Source organism: Equus quagga, chromosome 6 (genome assembly GCF_021613505.1).
Source record: "Equus quagga isolate Etosha38 chromosome 6, UCLA_HA_Equagga_1.0, whole genome shotgun sequence".
Lineage (NCBI taxonomy): Eukaryota > Metazoa > Chordata > Mammalia > Perissodactyla > Equidae > Equus > Equus quagga.
This window is the reverse complement of record NC_060272.1, coordinates 110116005-110137302: the sequence shown is the minus strand read 5'-3', so window position 1 is coordinate 110137302 and position 21298 is coordinate 110116005. Positions and strand designations below refer to the sequence as shown.

Sequence of the window (21298 nt, the reverse complement as noted above, 5' to 3'; positions counted from 1 at the left end):
CCAGGCTACAGGCAACTTATTAAAATGGACCCAGGAATTTCTATGCTTTTCACTTTGGCTAATCCAGTGGATAGAGGAGCTGAAAGCCACAGAAATGATCTGCTACAAGATTACTTGCCTATATTGCCTCATCATCCTTTATAAGAACAGCACATTGTAGAAAGGGAGAAAATGATTATTTCTCAGTACCTTGCTGCTCAGCACTGCCGCCACCTCCTCTGGCTTTTGTATAAAGTGTGATCTGTATTGGAAACAACCTTAGTCTTCCGCAGAGACAGAGGCATAGTATAGGGTTGAGTGGAAAGGCAAAAGTAGCCCATAAAGAAGAGAGCCAATGGGAGTGCTGTCCCTCACCAACTCCAGCACCAACAGAGAATGTTTCCAGGCATAAATGTGAGCATGAATGGGAACCATGTAGAAAAGATTATTAGCAGAGTGCTAGGGACCACAGGAAAGGAAATAGAAATGCCTTCAACCAAGAGACCTCCATCTTCGAGTACTTCTCACTCGTACAGGTAATTTTGCAAAGATGGCCAAACCCAAGAATTCTATTGAGAATCTAATTTTCCTAGTGTATGTGGGAATATTAGATCCCTTTATAGAGAGAACCTGTTAAAATCCATATGAGTCACTGGAAAGGAGAATGAAGGTTATAATTGAAGTAGCATTGCTTGTATCACCAATGGCTTTACAAAATTAAAATGAAGACCTAAGTGTATAAGAAACTATCATTTAACTAAGCTTAGACTTATCACCTCAAATGGGTAATGGAATAAAGTGGATGGAATAAGTAAAGAAGGAGAAATAAAGTAGAGGAAAAGAATAGAACAGGAGAAATTGTCCTAGGATTCTAGCACATCTGTTCACTGAGGAAGCATTGTGTCATCCCCCTTAGCTGGAGTAAGCAATGTACTTAAGCTTGATTTGTTGAAATAGTCTGTTTATCTCCCAAACTCTATGATGTGGCCTGCTGTCCTGACCATTTGACAGGTTTGCGAAGGAAATAGACTCAGCCATTAGTGTGAAATTCATAGAAATGTGGACATTTGCTTCAGCCAGTGTGAATTCCAGTCAGTGGCAATGAATTACCTTAATTACTTGCCAGTAGAATGAGAGCAGAAGGTGGGATTGTTAACCAAGTAAACTTTTTTGTGCTTTTTCCTCTCCTCTTATTTACAGATAATCAAAGGCTTCCCTAAATGATGAAATAAGATGACCCTTTATTAGGTGTTACACCGCAGATGATGTTACACTAGTAAATTTTTGGATTTTAAACCAAAAATTTTGCCTTTCATTATCTGAAATGTGCTTTTATATACATCATGCCTTTGAATGTATAATTACTTATCCACAAAGGTTATAAATTTGACGATGTTTATTAATGGTGTGCATAAATAGGGAAATAACCATTTACATATTCACTTCAACAATTGACTTTCTGTGAAAATCAGAAACCTGTGATTTATATAGCCAGCCCCTAGCACGGAACTTGTTCATGAACGCAAATTGATTCCCACTTCTGATGGATCTCTTGTGGATAATAAATACCAAACAAAACAATGCCATTTGAAATTCAGTAGGTCTTTCAGAAGGTAAAGGAAGCACATTGCTTAGTTCACTGATTCTGTAAATTGTACTTTCCTTAAAAAAAAAAAAATCATCTTGTGAATGAAAAATCTACTTACTTTTTAAGTTATTTATTGTTGTTGGAGAGTATGGATTTAGGAGGCAGACTTTTTTCCCTCAATTCTGCCTCATATTCGAAAGGTAATGAAATATATATTCCAAATTTCATATAAGTACAGTATTCTGACAGTTTAAGTACTTCAAAGAACTGTACCCTTAACTACAGTACCATAAACACACCTGTCTCTGGGTCAGGAAAAGGAAAGGTTGGGATTCTGTCCACTCTCTCTCAGCTAAGGCATGAAAGGAAGGCAAAGTAACCTGTTGTTTTCAGTATAGCCATCTTTGTGAGGCTGCGGGATGTGGAGAAAACCCCACTTTAGCACACTTTCCAAATTTTGGATGACAATCACGTCACTCTGTTAGTGAAACACTGTGTTCAAGCATCTGAACAGGGTGAGGAAGGCTCACACCTTCCCACTTGAGAGCAAGTACCTCTGCTTGTAGATATTTTCCATGACTATGTTTATCTGTCTGTTAAGGTTCAGATGGCAATATACAGCCAAGTCGTATTTAGAATCTCAACTACCTAATCTATTAAGAGAATATGGCTTACAGCAATAAGTCATCTATTATTGGCGTACTGGGTCAGTCAGAACTAGTATGGAGCATGCAATTAAAGTAACATTGCATGTATCATTCATGACCTACAAAACTTGTCTAGAGACCTAAGTATAGAAAAAAGTATCATTTAGCTAAGGTTAGAATTACCACCTCAAATTGATAGTGGAATAAAACAGGGAAAATGAGTAAATGAGAAAGGAGATGCAGTACAAGAATTTGCTAGAATTATTAACTGCTGATTACATTTTCCAAGCCTTTAAGATCTGTGAAGGAAGGGAAGAAAATACTCACTTATAAGAGATGCCTTTAGAAGAAACCTCTATGAAGCCTCACATTTCTTTGTGGACAGGAGTAAGTGAGTATGCATTAGATGGATGATGGATGAGTTACACGTACTGTATCCATTAGGCTAGGTTGGGAGTAAAGTTTCTATTTTTTTCTTAAAAAAATTACCAAGTCATTTTATAACCCCATCCCTCAATATTTCTTGTTCTTAATTACAAAGGCAACACATGTTTATTGGGGAAATTTTGTAAAATAGAAAAGAAGCTTGTTAACAATTGTACATAGATTGTGGCTACACAGGTATTCATTATATTACTGAAATTTTTTGTATGTTTGAAAATTTGTATAAGTTGGACAAAGCAAAAATGCTCTTTTAGAAAAGAAAAATTATTCATTATCCTACCACTTATTATTTTTCTTCTTTTTTTATTTGACATATTTAAAATAAAAGTTTTTCTATCACTTCTCCAATTTTACCCTCCTGAAATATCTTCCATGTACATCTCCATGCATATGCTTCCAGACTTTCTTGTATGTAAATACAGTTCTTTAAAGGATGAAATGTATAGCAGGTACATAGATAGATAAGTGCATATACATAAAATTTCCTGTTTTAACATTTAACTATATAAAAATAAACTTTTTTTCCAAGTTAGTGTGTTAGGTTTTCTCCTTTTTATTGGTTGATGGTATTGATGTTATTCTGTTCTAGCAATGTCACACAATGTATGACTCTTTCCTTATGAATGGAAGCTAAGTTATTTCCCATGTTTTGCTCTTGCAAATAATGCTGCAATGACCAGTATTGAGCCCAGTTCTTTTCACATGTTTGTTCTTATTTCTGAGTGTTAGACACCTGGAAGTGTGATTGCCGTGTCCTAGGGTAGGCACTTTTACCATTTTGATACAGACTGCCAGTTACAGATTATTTTGAAATATTGTAAAAACCCTTTACTTGCAGTGTAACCCTTCTGGGCCATGGCCTCTGGCATTGGACAAAATGCCTAAGATAAATATATTGTCAAAAGATGGTGATGTAGAAGAAAATTACTGATATGTGTTCATATTTCTACTTTGTCCCAACAAGCAAGTTTAGAAGTTCAGCATCTTAGAGAAATAAGCCTTTTTTCTAGCATAGAAAAGGTGTAAGGTAACATGCAACTGATAGCATCATACGATGCACCAGTCACCACCTTTCTCTGTGCCTACAAAATTCCACCCCCCTCCATTAATTGATCTATCAGTTTCCATCAGAAAATTTTTTTGCGTGCAAAATTCTCTCTTCCAGTATCTGAAGCCCATACTCACACCCCTCTCCTTGCCTCCTCCTCTGAAAAAACCTTCAAACAAAAACAAAACTCTAGTGTTTGTACTTTGCACCTTTTAGGAAAAGAGATTTCAAAATTGGTGATCAGATGTTACAACATAAAGGTCTTATTTTCATCCCATGGATGGCCTTAATATGTTTCGCCCTAAAGCATACATGGGTGGGAGGTGATTCATGGGCTGTGAAACGCAAAAACAAACTTGTAAAAAATTAATGTATCAGAAATAGCAGTATCAGCAGCAGAAATGTCTGCCCAGCAACTGAATGGGCTTTGAAAGGTTTTGAGGCATCTCTTCTGATCCACTAATGCTATTAATTGGATCAATGCTGACAAGATCCATTTTTATATAGACTTTCTTATCTTCATATTTTATTTTGTCCTGTAAGAAACTTAGATATATGGCCTGGATTAAGAACATCAGATGTGTTCTTTTTATTTTATATTTCAAAAGCCTTGGTTCATTGAATCTAACTAATAAATTCCTGATATAAAGAAACATGGTTTGTTCAAATCCTGCATTTTGAGAAATTCTACACACATACAAAAATGAATTTTAATTATGCCATCAGTGCTTACCAGAAACAGCATTCCTGAAGTGTCTTTCCCTTAATGATGATCCTAGTCATGGATTAAGCCAAATTGTCATTATTATTTTACCAAGAAACAATTATACCTTATAAATCAATATTCTCTTCAATTCATCATTCATTTGTGAGACAAAATGTAAACATAGAGTATTTGTGTAACATTCAGAGTATTTTAAATAGTGCACCAATTATGTTAAAATCTGACAGATATTTTGTAAACTGTCTCTCTATGACTGTTAACTTAATTAAGTACACTTTTGATAGGACTGCAGTCATTGATATGATGCACAAATTAGTTTCTCCCTGTCCCATGGCTACAAACTGTTCTCCAGCCTTTGCCATAATTTGTTGGAAAGGAAAACCATGAAGAGAGTATTATCGTGTCATTACACATATGTAGTAACAGAAAAAATCATCTAAAAGATGTTCCACCACTGTTAATAACCTTGAAAGCTCTACTTAGCACAATAGTTTTAAAGTTGTAAAGTGCCTACTGGCGTTTAATGCAAGGTTAAGAAATGTGGGAAAATAAAGCAAGTATTAATAAACATTTCTCTATAGATAAAAAAGTCATTTGAAGCATATACTGTTGATTATATTACTGACTTAGTAAAACATAACAGAACATTTGAAAAGCAAAAACATTGTAAATTAGGGTTTTTAAAAAAGTCTTCTGCCAAATACCACTACAGTTTTTAACATTTTGAATGTATGCCTTTAGTTCATGTTTTCATGGAAACTCACAGTATTTTGATGAGAAGTAACTGGAAAATAAAGATGTGTGTGTGAGTGCTCTTTACCTCCTGCCCCCAGCAGAATCAGATGTACCTTCTAAATGAAGTTATTACGTTATTGAAACATTTTCTCAAAATGAATATGGTTTATTATCTCTGTATTACTGCATAAATAGCCCATACAGTCTCACGGTCCCATATTTATGTACATGGCACCTCTCTTCCACGGTGTTAAATGATTTAAGAGACAGCATGGCATAATGAGAAGTGCCCTAAAGGAGAAGTGACAAGGTCTGGGATCAAATCCCCTATGTAGCCATAGTTTTATTGATCATGATGACTTGAGCAAATCCTTTTACCCCTCTGAACTTCGTTTTCCTAATTGGTAAAATTAATGGAGGTGGGGAGGGGAAAATAGATGAACCCACAGAGGGTAACCCACACTGTCACATCCCCCGTGCAATGCTTGGTGTCTTGCCCATTGCCTTGTGGATACAAGCATGCTGTCACTCATCCGTCTTGGATTTTAAATCACGTACAAAAGGAACATTTTGCTCTTTTAAAATGGAGGTCGCAATCTAGGTAGCCAAACATGGCTGCAAAGAGCTTCTCTTGGACCCCCACTGGGTTTCAACATAATTTTGAGGCAACAGTGAAAACTGAGGAAGTGTCAGGTAATCTGGGCTTTCAGTTGCTATTGAAAAGTCTCACCCTCTTGGCCCTGCGGTGCACTTAGAAGATGTCTGCTAAACCTGAATAGTTTCACCCTTCTGGAAGTTTTCCACCGTCTACACCAGCCCTAAAGATGACCCTGGCATTGAGAGTGATGTTAGTTGGCATTCATCTCATGCTTATTGTTATTTTTCTTATAATGGGAAAATATCCCCCTTTCTTGAGCCTCTGTTGAAAGTAGAGAAATGAAAGCACTGGAAGGCTTCTTGTTGCTAGGAAATGAGGATGATTGCATTTCTTTGTGAAAGTGTTTACTATGTAGTACCTGGTCATCTTCATTCATTTATGGCACCAACCTGGCACCTTCAGTGACTGGAGACTTTTTGCACCCTGCTTTAGAAGATCTTAACTGCCATTCTAGAAATAATGCAGTAGAAAGATGCCAAAACCACTTAAGATTTTATTTACTAGATGAACTAACATACCTAAGTCATTTAACTATTCTGGACTTCAGAGTCCTCTTGTATATATCAAAAATGCTGGACTAAGTAATCTCTAGGGCACCTCTCAGTTTAAAATGCCATGATTTTAAAGTTTTACTTCTTATGAGGAGACAGCATGATGTTACTATCACAAATATGTACCCTATTAAAAGTAGCCGTCATGTCTTTTTCTCCAACCTAAGGCAGATTTCCATGACTACATCTGTCATTTTTCTTGTTGACAGTGTATATTATGGATATCATAGCTTCAAAATGAAAACTCTGCTGAGATTCAATGTGTGCCGTTAAAATGCGTTTATGTTGTGCATTTCTAGCTTTGAACTGATGAGGTCGTGACCCTGGCAAGTCCTCATCAGCTGTGAGCTGCACTTCAAGTTCTTTGCTACTAATAATAGCGAAAGTACGAAAGCTTGCTAATGGGGAATCAGAGCAGATTCAAGGGTATCACCAGGAGAAAGCTGATCTCGTTCTCATAAACCCTGATATGATTTTTGAGTAGAAAAAATAAATAAATGGAGTTACAAGCCCCCATCATGATTTCCCATAGGACTGAGAGCCATTACTGGAGAACTTTAAAAATATCAATGTCTCGTTCCCACACCCAGAGATTCTAACTTAATTGTTCTGGTGTGCAGTCTGAAAGAAAGAATTTTAAAGTGCCTTAAATGATGCTAATGTGAAAACACTGGTCAAATAAAAACGTTGGTTTGCAGACTGTGAGCAATGCCCAGATTGCTAGACAAAAGATTGAAAAGATACGACAGTGAGGTCAACTTCATCGCTTTCTTAATGTCTGCTTTTTCATTCAGAATCTAACATGCTTGATTATATCATACAAGATTTTTTAAACATTGGACAATGGAGAAGTTTCAGGGGAATATAGAATAGTATTTTGCAGTAGATCCTTGGTGATTATTTCCTGATATGAACTGAAGAGATTCATATTAGAGGAGTTTCATCCCAGGTTTATTCTTTAGCATAATTTTTATGTTGACATTTATTCACTGTGGATACATGATATAACATCATAATATACTTTTTGGTCGGCTAAAGAAAATGATATTATTCTTAATTCAAAAAGTTGACAATTCAGCTGCATAAATTCTCTATTTTGTAAAAAGTAAATGCTCCCTACCCCTCAAACTAAAGATGCTAGAACTTTTAGAACCTTTATGTATGAACTACGTCTGAGACCCTTCTTTAATTTCCATATGTTCAAAAATCCTATCTACATGAGGTAGAAATAAAAGTTATAAAGAAGGAAGTGACTCCAGAATTTAATAGCTCCACAGTTTTATTTGACAGGTAAAAAAATTGAAGTGCTTGATAAAAAGTCATCTGTCCTTGTTCATAGCTGGCAGAATCAGAAGCAGAACTCATATCCAGTATTCTAGTGCAGAATTCCTTCTCCTGTACCATCAGATTCCCACAAGTTCTCCTTTTTCTGTGAAACATCCATTCTGCCATTTTTACCTGTCCTAGAACTTTGGTACAATATGATACATACTAAGAATTCTTAAATAATTCTTGAATGCTCTGGTATCTTTGCATGTGGTGTATATATCCTGATTTAGAATGTAAAGAGTCAGTGCAGGTTTGCTTGGATTTCTCTTTAGCTTCCAAAGTAATACTTCCAAACCTTGTGCCAGTGCATGCCAGAAGTAAATATGTTGATCGCATCTTTGGTTGATATTTATGGTTTTCTACTGCTGTTATACTAATACTTTTCCCATCTCCAACTGGCTTTACTTTTTGCAGCTTTGAGCAGTAATTCAGTCCCCTACGCCTCCCTGATTGGCTCTGTGTCCTCCCTCTCTAGCCAAACCACCACTCAGTCCATATATGATAATAACTCTCTCCCACGATTCGCTCGAAAAGGTCTAAACATCTTTGTCTCTGTTATTTTCTCTGTTAAAGCACTGTAATGGATGTCCACATCATTCCATTTCCATTTCCAGATAAACCTAGAGTCTCTTGTGCCCTTACATTTCCATTCTTGTCATTGGGAGTGCCTCATCTGGATAAGATCACTTTAACTGTTAGACCACTGCCACCCACCCACTCCCTCCACAGAATGTCAGTTAGTTCAATTCTACCATCTGTGTGGAAAAGGTGCAGAAATGGGCTCCAATATTTTGTTCCAAATGCATAGTTATATCAGCAACAAAGAGTTTCTACCTCCAAGCTGACTCATTTTTATTGGATCTTCCATTAAGATTTTAGCTGACTGGAAGCAGACCTTCATAGACATGAACACTAAAACACCACATGTCTCAGCACTATACTAAAATGATTGTCTGGGAAAGCAAAGTAGTTTTTTACTTAACTTACCAGAAGCATTGGTAATTTGGCATTTGAGATAAATGAACGTACTGGATGACTTTCAATGGTGGCACAATTTCTAAAATGCCCATAAAGTAATCACATGTCATGTTGACTTAATGGTCACCATTCCGCAGCCAACACCCTCCAAAGAGTCCCAGGGACAGCAGAATGTCAACATGGCCTCCAGTTTGAGTCCCTCCATCATTCTTTTCCCGCTTCAGAGGCTTCCCCGGGGGCATGCTAGTTCACGATTTTCTAGCCAGCTGAATTTGTATCTCTAAGACATGAGTCAGCAATGCTCTCTCATGGAACTCTTGAAAAATTAATCAGAAAGAAATAAAATGCAAATCATATGAAAAGCACGAAAGCATTGGAAAGACACAGGAATCACCAAAATCAGCAGTGGATTATTTTTAACGGAATTTGTGAAACTTATGTATCTTCAGCTGGCAGACTGAACTAAGATGAGCCACCCGCTGCCACTGCTTTCTTTTTTTTCACCTTCTTTCCCTCCCTGTCCTTTGACCATTTGCTCACTTTCCTGCGTTCATTTCTCATTAGTGGACAAAGATGTTTACACCTGAAGTAGATTGTAGGTTTGCTGGGGGTTGAATAATGGGGATCTGGGGCCAAATACCACAAAGCTTTTAGTGTGGCCACTTATAAATGTCCAGGAGAAGACTGCAACCCCAACCTCTACAATCTGCTACTAGTGGAAACATTTTTGAAACTCAGTTTGGTGTCTGATTTTGTCATCGATGATTATCGTCTATGAGCTGTGGTGCATGTCATTCTGTGTGTCCATGTTTGCATGCGAATGTCAGTCACCTACAGGTTTGTGAAATATTAAAGCGATCTTAATCTAGTCACAGTGTATAGTGAATCCTGTAAAGACTTGCAGCATTTTTATTAGTCCTTTTAAAAAGTCTATCAGACTATCCATTTCATTTTTTTTTAACAAATTCGTTCTATTTTATTTTATTCACACCATCATTTCCTTTGCAGGTTCAGATGATTCCGGTTACCCTGGTAACCTTCATTCTTCAAGTTAGTTTTCCTTGATTCTGCATAAGTCACTTTATGTTTCCTATCAAGCTACTACTCTTTCCCTTTTAGGCCTTTCTCAATGTCTGTTTTCTTAGTTCACTTTACACCATTTAATTCCACACAATTTCCATTTCACACAGTGCAGGAGAAGGAGTTTGAAATGACATAACAGTCATTACTCAAAGCAGAAGTTGACAACAAGCCTGTCAGTTTTCTCCGCTAGCTAACCGCATTGATTCATAGCACAGTAACGCTTTCTTTTACACTAGGAGTGTTAGTTTGGGGATTATGCTTGGTGACTTTTCATTTGGCTACAAAATTCATCCTTCCAGAGCATGTCCTGCTTTGAGTAACCAAACTATCTGCCTGCTTCCTCACATTAAACATCTTTACTACTCACATATTTTCAGGCCATTTCTAACTATAGTATCCCCTATATTTTGCAATAGTTAGTATCATTTTCATTTGTGTTCAAATGTGTCTCTTCTTTCCTTTTAATAGGCATGGCTAGTCATCCTCCAATACCTATCTTGGAACTTGCAGATCACATTGAAAGGTTGAAAGCAAATGACAACTTGAAGTTTTCCCAGGAATATGAGGTAATTCAGTGGGTTTATACGTGACAATAATTTCAAGAGTTGTCTCCCCTTTTTTTGACCATATTCTTAGAAACTAACTTCACTGATGCTTTTTCTTTCAAATATGACTCAGAATCTGATACAAAAATTTATAACAAATAGCCAGTTTAGAAGTATCTGAACAACTGATATAGTAGTTCCACTTTTAAAAGGTGTTGAGTATTTACATTTGTTCAGTGTTAGTTAATGAGGTTGATTTAGCTTTTCTCGTTTTAAGTTCATAGAATATACTGAGTTGATAAGCTTCCCAGTATACGAAATGAATGCCAAGTACCCTGATTCATGCAGAGGCTCCTCACTGAACAGGAGAGGTTACAGGTAAAAAGTAGATTTCTCAGTTCTCTTAGTCAGTTTTACATGGCCTGAAAACTCTGTAAGTATTGAGTACCTACCTATACACGATTTTGCCGTTCAGTCTTAAAATAATACTAGAGCTAATATAAGATAGTGATGTGTTCCCAGCAAGTTGCCTGTTTTTGAGGCAATGGTGAACTGAATGGTATCTTAACATTCCAGAATCCTTAAAAGGTTTTGTGTGACTTCTTGATGAAAGTGAATGAAAAGTCTTTGTATATGTGTACATATTTGGATATTGTGGCGTTTATCAAGCAGAAAGCTGTAAAACTGGGTATTTCTGGCATTCCCCAGCAACGGGGACCCATAGTGAAACCAATTCATGAATTATTAATTATGGAACCATCATTCTTCTTTTAGGCTGAGTTTAATTTAGCATAAGATTAAAGTGTACAACGAAAATTTTGTAGTTGTGCCAAATACCGAAAGGTTATTGGATGTCTGAGCAGTCCAAATTCCACCATAAAGAGTTTTTAGTTAATGGGAGTCTTACAATTCATCCCTGCTATCTCTCTTGGTTTCTGTTGTATCAACCTGAAATGAGACTGTTGGACTAGATGACCTCTGTCAGTCCCTACCAACTCTAATATTCTGCCCTATCACATTTAGTAAGAACTTCTAAGAGGAGCCCCAACCTTATGTGGCTAGGGGTATCGACTAAACGAAGAAGCTCCTTATAAGAGTATGTGGAACAGTGGGTGGGGCCTGTGGCAATCTGGATATTTGCTTAGGCTTTCTAAAGTCTTCAAATCTTCAAATCCTTATTGTTTTAAATTACTGTGCTAGCTAAGCAAAATGTGTCTGTAGCCCCATGTACCTCCACCATCACCAACCAGATAGCCTTTCATTCAATTTGCATTCTCCAACATTTTTGTCAAATATTTGATAGAATACAAAGGAGATTTTGCTTTTTGCTTTTTGGGTTTTTTTGCTCATTGGTTAAGTTATGTGTTCCTTTATTCTGTTTCAAGCATTCAGGAGAACATTTTCAATTTTAGGAAACTCACATTGGATTGTGAATTGTCTTATTTTCTCAAATGGTCTGCTTCTTATTTCTTCCCTGTTCTTCCTCTTAGTCATAATGGCTTGTTTTAAATTATGCAGTATTCTTTAAAACAGTTTCTAGCTTGAGGCTTGAGGCTGAAAATTCAGTTTTAAAAAAGAAAACAAGGCATATGATGAATGCCACATGGGGCAACATAAAAACTGTTACTTAAGTGTCCGTTTTCACTGACCAGAAATCTTTACCTTTCCAACCTGCTCTTTACTGTTAGCATGATTCTTATTATTTCGCTATGTGATATTTTCTTCATGGCCTCACTTTAATACTTTATTTGTGATTGTGAGTGATATAATGGGTCACAACAAATTAAAATTTGATAGCTCAACCTGATAATAAGCCATTAATTCACTCTCTACCAATATCACTTTAAACCATTGGCAATATCTACGTCATTCAAGCAATCCCAGTTGTATACATTGACTGCAATAACCGGCCTCCTTTAAATATGGAATTTCTCGAGAAATGCTACATGTAAAGATGCTCTAATGACACTCATTTAGCCATTAGATCAGAAGTGCTCCTTCAAAGTAGTTATGAACTGCATGCTGGCAGTGCTCCCATTAAGAACTCCCCCAGTAGCCATTGACATGATAGCCCACACTGACTCTTTACCGTTTATCATGACGATGATCTGTGATTAAAGCTCCCTGGGCATGAATTGACTCTACTGTGCCTTAACAGCCATGAAGGAGATAGTTAAGTGTTGTATTCATCAGTGATAATAGGATAAAGGTCTCTACATAGTATTTTAGGCCACAGAGCAACACTTCAAAAAAATTTTCTCTGGCTTATTATCTTCCATATAACTTTGAATAGAATTTTTACTGGTTTTGAGGGAAGAAAATGGAGGAAAGACAAGTCACATTACTTTCAAACATTTAATTATTTTGGTACAATCACTATGAATTAATTATCCCAGACCTCTCAAGATACATGAAGGTAAATTTGTTACTGTGGTTCTAAGACTGAAACAGAGGTTAAAAACATGAAAGCTGTTTGCACTGATCCTGAGGTCAGAATAGGAGGAAGTAGGTTTAAATTGTAGCAAAGCATTATTAGATCATGTGAGAGACTTCTTTTACTAGAAAGGAAATTGGTCTAAGGCATTGGATTCAATGGCAGCAGGAAGGAGGGACCTGAGAAATTAGTATAACTGCATCTTGAAGGTATTTACAGATACTTTAGGTTTTTGTTTTCTCATATGAGGTTGCCAAGTCTTACTAGAATTTGGGTAGCCAGAATTTGAGGATGGCATCTAGAATGCAGGGAAGAAAGTCCTCAATGTTTGTAGCACTGTCAAAGCCAGTGCATTAAGGTGGTGAATCTTTAGACTGATTCAGAATAGTATGTGTAGGTCTTGCCAAGCAAAGACTTAGTTAATGCCTATGGATCGTTTGGAAGCCAAATGAAAATTCAGATTCCTGGTCCTCACACAAGAAACGCTGCTTCAGTAGGTAAGCTGCGGCGACCAAGAAATCTCCCTTTTACTTATACTTCCCCAATTTTATTGAGACATAATTGGCATATAACATTGTATTAGTCTAAGGTAGACAACATGATTTGATATATGTACATATTGTGAAATGATTATCACAGTATGTTTAGTTAACATCTTTCACCTCACATAGTTACAAATTGTTTTTCTGGTGTTGAGAACTCAGGATCTCTCTTAGCAAGTTTCAAATATGAAATATGGTATTGCTAACTCTAGTCATCAAGTTGTACATTATGTTCCCAGGACTTATTTATCTTATAACTAGAAGATTGTGTCTTTTGACCACTTTCACCCACTTCTCCCATCCCCTATCGCATGCCTCTGGCAACCACCAATCCATTATTGTTTCTATGAATTCAGTTTTTTAGATTCCACATATAACTGTGATTATACAGTATTTGTCTTTCTCTGTCTGGCTTATTTCACTTAGCATAATGCCCTCAAAGTCCATCCCGATTCTCGAAAATGAAAGAATTTCCTTCTTTTTTATGACCAAACAATATTGTATTGTTATATATATATAACAGACACATGTATATATATACACCACATCTTCTTTGTGTGTGTGTGTATATTTTTATATATATATATATCTCATATCTGCTTGATCCATTCATCCATCAATGGACATTTAGGTTGTTTTCAAGTCTTAGCTATCATAAATAATGCAATGAATATGGGGATACACATCTCTTTGAGATGGTGATGCCATTTCTTTTGCATATATACCCAGGAGTGGAATTACTGGATCATCTGGTAGTTCTATTTTTAATTTTTTGGGCAACCTCCATACTATTTTCCAAAGTGGCTGCACCAATTTACATTCCCACCCATAGTACACAAGAGTTCCCTTTTCCTCACATTCTCAGCAACACTTATTTCTCACCTTTTTGATGACACCCATTCTAACAGGTGTGAGGTGCTATCTCATTGTGTTTTTGATTTACATGTCCCTGAGGATTAGCAATGCTGAGCACCTTTTCATGTATCTGTGAGCCATCTGTATGTCTTCTTTGGGAAAATGTCTATTCAGCTCCTCTGCCCATTTTTTAATTGGGTTGTTGTCTTTTTAATATTTAGTTGTATGATTCTTTATATATTTTGGATAGTAGCTCCTTATTAAATATACAATTTGCAAATATTTTCTCCCAGGGAGTGTCCATTTTAAAAGAGCAATTCAGGTGACTGATGCAGGAGCTATGAAGACTTCAATTTGAGAAACATCCTTGGTTTGGGATAATATATTATAGAGCATGACCCTCCAATCTTCATTTCTCCATTTCCTGAGATGGCAAATAAACCAGTATAGGCATCACCGTCAGCATTATCATTATCAGTATCATATACATAAATCCTGGGGTTTTTTTTGTTTTTTTTTTTAAGATTTTATTTTTTCATTTTTTCTCCCCAAAGCCCCCCGGTACATAGTTGTGTATTCTTCATTGTGGGTCCTTCTAGTTGTGGCATGTGGGACGCTGCCTCAGCGTGGTTTGATGAGCAGTGCCATGTCCGCGCCCAGGATTCGAACTAACGAAACACTGGGCCGCCTGCAGCGGAGCGCGCGAACTTAACCACTTGGCCACGGGGCCAGCCCCCATAAATCCTGTTTTTTTAGATTGGCTGTAAGTAACTACAGCCCCTAGAGTTTGCTTAAGAGAAAACAAATGAGAATTTGTTTTATTTATTATAAATTATTTATTTATTATAAATGTATTTGTTATAAATTATTATAAATGTATCTGTTATAAATTGTCTATTATAAATTATTTATAATAAATTATCTACTTATTATAGAGCCAAAGGCTATACAGATACACTTCAAGAATTCTTGTTATCTGGAAGTAGAGGACTGTAGATATTTCCTGACATCTTCTCTAGAGCTCTCATCTTGGTGGTGTTCTCTGGGATAGCTTTATTCTTCCCCCTGTACAGGTCAGCTTCTTTTGTGTCTCCCGCCCACATACAGAAAATATGGCCATTGGTCATGTTTTTGTTTACATAGAGGCCTCCTAAAGAGACAGAATTTTTCTTGCCAGTCAAATTACAGGTACCAGAGAATGAACTCTGAACTCCAATTGACTGATTTTGTTGTGGACACAAACATTAGGACATTGCTACTAACAGCCTACCCATATAGATCTTGCTCCTTCCTTGGATTGGAAAAAGGGAAGTTACTATGGAAAGGGGCTTCTGAGCTGGGAGGACTGACCAATAATTATCCACCATACTACTAGAGAAAAGCACTATGCTGAGTTCTGAGGGGAACACAGAAGGTATAAGAAACTTTTACTTCGAGGATGTCTAGTAGGCAAAGTTAGATATATAAATACAAAAATAAGAACGCTAAGACACTAATCCTAAGTACTAATGCAGTTCCTTAGGATTCAGTAAAGATCAGAGTAAGATTAAGAACTGGGAAAGGTATTGAAGAAAATGTGGTACTGTAGGGGAAGTAGGAAGAAAAGGAGTAAGAAGCATTTTGTCAAGGGAGGGATCAAAGGCACGTGGGAAAAGGATGCTCTGGTACTTTCATATTCAAAGTATGGACTACAGATGAGCAACATTAGCATTACTTGGGAGCTTGTTAGAAATGCAGAATTTGGGGCACTGTCCCAAACCTCCTGAATCAGAATCTGCATTTTAACAAGATACCCTGGTGATGTCTTTTCACAATAAGGTGCGTGTGGAGCTGGGGGGAGCACTAAGTAGGTTTGTGATGGTGAAGCAAATTGTTTATGGTGGCCAGTTGGGTGAAATAAAGTTGGGCAAGTAAAGAGGGCCGAGAATTGTAATGAGCTCTCAGTCCCAGGCTCAGCAGTGTCAAAGGTGGAGGGATGTAATGGTGCAAAGGGTATGGGCTTGGGACCCAGACAAATTTGTCTTCTGACTTGAGCACTTGGTATGGCTGTAGCCTTGCACAATATATAACCCTATGAGTTTCTCATCTGTAAAATGTGTTGCTATGAGAATTAGGGGAATATGTGTGCGTATGTGTATAAATTTTAGGGCACACATGTGATGTGTGTGTATGTATGTATGTATGTATCTATCCATCCATCTATCTATATAAAATAAGGGGCTCAATAATTGGTAGCTAAAAACGTTGGACTATTTTTATATAGAGAGCCAATGAAAGGTTTTTGTAGAGAGGTAATTATGCTCATTTTTAATAAAGCATCATGTATTTATAATAAAGTAATACAATATTTATTAAGCTCCTACAATGCCTGCCTTCAAGTAATTTACTCTCTCATCAGAGACAAGTCAATGAAAAATTATAATAAACTATAATCAGTCCTATGATACAAGTTTTTTCAGAGTATGACAAGAACACAGAGCATACTTGCAAGGTGGTTTCTTGGGAAATTAATTAATCTGTCATCAGTGTATATAATGGAAAGAATTGGAGAGAAACTGGAGACAGGAGGAAGAATTAGGGGATTATAAAGCAGTTCGTAGTTCACCCATGTTCAGATCACCTACACATTACCAATAGCACTGTTAGAAATGGAGATGCTCTGACTTCTGCACGTTGGCGCAACTGTCCTTTGTAATCTGAGGAGTGAATGATATGGAAGCAACCTTTTCTCTTAGTTATATAGACAAGGCACTTCTTTTCTATAAATAGAATTAATTAACTGTGGATTGGATGTATTCATCTCACCCACTACTGGTCAAGACCCCAACACAAAGACATCCCAGTGATCAATAGCAAGAAAAGCTACAAAGTCAGAGAAGATGCAAAACTGTCTCCCAATTTGGTTCGCAAGATGCAGTTTCCCATAGAAATAAGTCCTAGATTGCATACTCTACTTCGGGTACGTTGTAGAGTTTATACATGTTGTGGCCTGGGTTGACATAATAACCTCCTTTTAAACATAATTACAACAACAAATTTTCTTCCAAGTTCCTAGCTGACTGATAAAACCTTTTGGACCACAATCCTTCCTGCCATGGCAGTGACACAGACATGAATAGTTACCAGACATCTAGTTTAAATTTGTTATCAGTAGCTCTGTTAGTGGTATTATCTTAAACATGTTCATTGAAACCACTCTGAAGAGCGGTCTTTTTGTTGGGTTGGAGAGAGACAAGAAACTGTGGTTCACAGAAGCCTACCAGAAGGACACTTTTGACTTATTTTGTTCCTATCACAGAGCCCAGTCCCAAAGTCTTTGCTGCCATCCGTGGAAGTGTATTATCTTTGATCTCAGTGCTAACGTGTCTTCCACCATTTAGCATCCAAACACGCTGAGATTTTCCTCCTGTACTCATGGCAACTCTGTGACATCTTCTGTCTATGCAGATGATAATGAGCCTCTTATCTGAAACATTCCAGATATCAGTGTCCTGTCCTTCTGTTTCAGTAACAGCATGTATGTGACACCTTTGTCTAGAAGACTAAAATCTTCACTACACTCTGGTAAGACAGTTAAAGGAAAAAGATGTATTATTTCCTTCATGAATAATAAAATATATTGACAGTGCCAAGACATATAGAGACAGTAAAGAACATTGCTTACATCATATTTTTAAATATTTAGAATGGGAATAGACCTCAGAGATCAAGTAGTTGAACCTTCTCATCCTAGAGGTAAGGAACAAGAGATTGAGAAAGGAGTGGCTTGCTCAAGGTCACACACCTCATACATGGGTGAACCAGGTCACAAATTCATTCCTTCTTTTTCTTAGAAGAATGCTGTATCTTAACTTACCTGCTCTAGAGACCCAAATCTTTTACTGTTGCTTTTTACTATGCCATGATTATAGAATCCAGAAACCAAAGTCCTAAACTAGATCAATATTTATATTAAAAATTTCTGTGAAAATGTCACTGTTACCAGTTTGCATTCCGTATTCTAAGGAAAACTTAGTGGCTTTCCTATGACACGCTAAGGATGCATTTCTTTTCATTGTAGACAGTTTCTTCATTTCCACTGGTAAACATTGTATTTCTCCATAAAAGGGACAAAAGTGTCTGTCATCAAAGCAATGACCACAAAGGAAAACATTTCTATTTTGCCTAGAAAAAGGTATATTTGACCAGGTATGCCAGAGGACATTGGTAGTCATAAAGCCTTCATTGCTAAATGTTTTGTAAACTTCCAAGAATTTCTCATGCAAAACTACTTGTCATATTTGCTTTCAATTAGTTTATAATTTATATGCAAACTCATGAGGGTGGACATGCATTAGAGCATTACACAGACACAAACAAGAAACCACACACACACACCCCCCCTGACTTTTTTGCTAGCTTTGAATGCACTGGATTTTTCTTAGAAGTGGCTCCGGCATCTTCCTGAAGTAAGGAAGTGGTAGATGACAGAGACCTATTTTCATTTCTTATGCAAGGTTGAAGAATGGAATAGACAAGAGAAAAGCCTCCATTTTAAAATGTTTTTAACACATGAGCCACAAGAAATAGAAAGTTTTTTTCAAAGTTTTGAACAAAGTATGGTGGTTTGTGTAATGGAATGAGAAAAATGAGTGATTTCATGAAATAAAAAGAGTAACAACCTGTTTATCCCTCCTGGGCTGGATAAACCAAGTGAACTTTCTTCGAGGGGGATGAATGGCTAAGTTTACTATTCCAAAGTGGAATCCCCTGACCCTCTAGGACTGGGGGTGCAGGTGGAGGAGTCATTACCCACTTCCTTAAGAACAGAGCAATCTTCCTGCTTCAGATTGAGTCCAAACCCCTCTGCCTGCCGCTCAGAGCCCTATGCTCATTGAGCTAACAATGGGAATAGTATGGCACAGTGGCCAAGTAGACAGGCTGTTAGAGTCAAGCTGCCTAAGATTGGCCCTGGTTCAAGCTGTGTGACCATAAGCAAATAACTGAACCTCTCTGTATTTTGCTTTATTCATCTCTATAAAGAAGTAATCATAGTACTTACCTCATAGGTAACTAAAAATAAATCAATACATATAAAATGGCTAGGAGACTCCCTGATACAAGTACTCAGTAGTTTTAGTAGCTATTATTTCATCAAATATATGCCATCGATTTCAGAGATGTTAAAAGGTGAAAAAAATGTCTTGGAATCAGTGACCTTGGCCTCTTCTCATCTTTGTATTTGGTCAAAGCCCTAGGGCTTTGCTAAACCAGTAAAATAAATAATAATAAAGGAAGAAAACATGAAAACTTGCTAGTTTAACTAATGCAATTAGCACTTACTATCTTGCCCTTCCTTTTATGCAAATCGTTTCCGGTGTTTGAATATAAGCTTCTCCTGGTCAGGTGTTATGCCTTCTCTGCATGCCATTGACCACATGGCAACAGGCTCACCGCTGGGCACGCAGCAGATGATTAACCAAAGTGTGTGTCTGGATTGATTTCTAACTAAATCTCCAGTTCACAGAAACTCTTTGTTGTGCTCAAAATTGCTAGTACCAACAACAGGAGCGAACAGAACAAAGAGTGGCTTTCTGTAATAAGAGCTGCTTCTCTCAGTCGACATCTCCACCTGATCTATCAGCAGTGAAGCCTTATTGTCAGACTTTTTTCCCTCAGAAAATAGACTGTTATTATCTTTAGACAGTACAGAAGTGAATACATGTTAATCCAGACCCCTCAGATTTAACTCCAGAATACCTACTGATTAAACTCCCAGGGCTGTTTTTATAGTAAAGATGGGCCTTCCAATTGGCAATCTGAGAAGATGCTTTCTTTGTTCATAGCTAAGGACCAGCCTCACCAAGTAAGATATAAAAGTACAGAGAGTCCCTTCCCAGCTGGCTGCTGTTCTGTGTCTTGTAAACAAATCTAGCAGGACACAAAGACACAGCAGCTCACCTTGGAAGAAATGTTACATCCAAAACCAGGGTGTGTGTCTACGTGTTTATAGTCTTTTATCCTCTGAATTTCTGTAGTTGTTAGAACATAAACTGCAGCCAAATTCTCAAGTTTCAAAGCTTATTTTTATTTGGACTTTTTAACTGTTTATTCTTTTACCCGCTTTCTTTAACCTCAAACATTTTCCTTACCACTGTTAAACTCCATTTCTTTTATACTTGAGCTTTTTATTGTTTTCTTCTGGGAGTCTTAATCATCTTGGGAGGATCTCATATAGCTCTGGTTTTCTGTTTCTCAATCCTTGTTCTCACACAAATTCACTGTAATTAATTGGTCCTTGACCATCACTGGACGTTGGCCAGAATGTTTTTCCACCTGCCCCCATGTGGAGCCCAAGGCTCTCAGGAAACAGTTAATTCTGAAGGGCCTCTAGTTCCAAAGCAAACTTTCGACTTCAAAGAGGCTATGGCAAGAACTAAAAAAAGAAGTTGCTTTTTGAGTTTTATTTTAATTTAAAATGAAGTTGGGATTTTAGGGCCAGAGTGGTAAGTGTGCACTTAGAGGGATACAATAGCAGATGCTGGAAGGAGCTTTGAAGTTAAGAAAAACAAGGTTCATATTTTGACTCTGCCAATTAGTAGCTGTGCTGCTCACCCCTTCCCAGTTCCTTCACCTCTCCTTGCCTTGGCTCTCTCTTACTTGACATGAGAATATTAGTATGTATTCATAAGGTTGTTATGAAGATGAGCATGTGTTGGCCACCTGGCCTCTTGCCTTTCTCTGGAAAGTGAGCAAGCCACCAACAGAAGTGGCCCTTGATATTGTGAACTTTTATACTCATGACCTACCTGTTCGTCATTTAGTAACACTGAATTTTTTCGCAAGTCACTTTATCTTATACAACATTCGAATTTTTTTCACAAGTCATTTTATCTTATACAACATTCCCCTCTCCTACTTCCCAAAAGGAGCTCTCTAAAAGTGATTAAGAGAAGGTGAGTGGTGACGAAGATGGAGGGTCCTTGTGATGTCTGCAAAGTTCTTTTCATATTTTGTACAATGGAATTTCTGTAAATTAAATCAGCATTAATTATCCAGAAAAAGTCATTCTCACTCATGAGTAGAGCCTGTCCTCATGTCTCTGCTATGAGTTTTAATGCCCCTAGACAATCTCGCGTGATCTCAGTTTCCTTATTTAAAAGAAGACCAGTTTGAATG

General features: G+C 37.2%; 1 protein-coding gene across 1 annotated transcript in view; it reads left to right on the top strand.

Annotated features, from left to right (window-relative positions):
- The window catches only part of PTPRD (protein tyrosine phosphatase receptor type D), a 297200-nt gene that overhangs the window by 184943 nt on the left and 90959 nt on the right, over nt 1-21298 (top strand). The window contains exons 21-22 of the mRNA XM_046663898.1: nt 9690-9731; nt 10233-10330. Coding sequence (XP_046519854.1) covers nt 9690-9731; nt 10233-10330 — 140 coding nt within the window. The remainder of the gene's footprint in view (nt 1-9689; nt 9732-10232; nt 10331-21298) is intronic.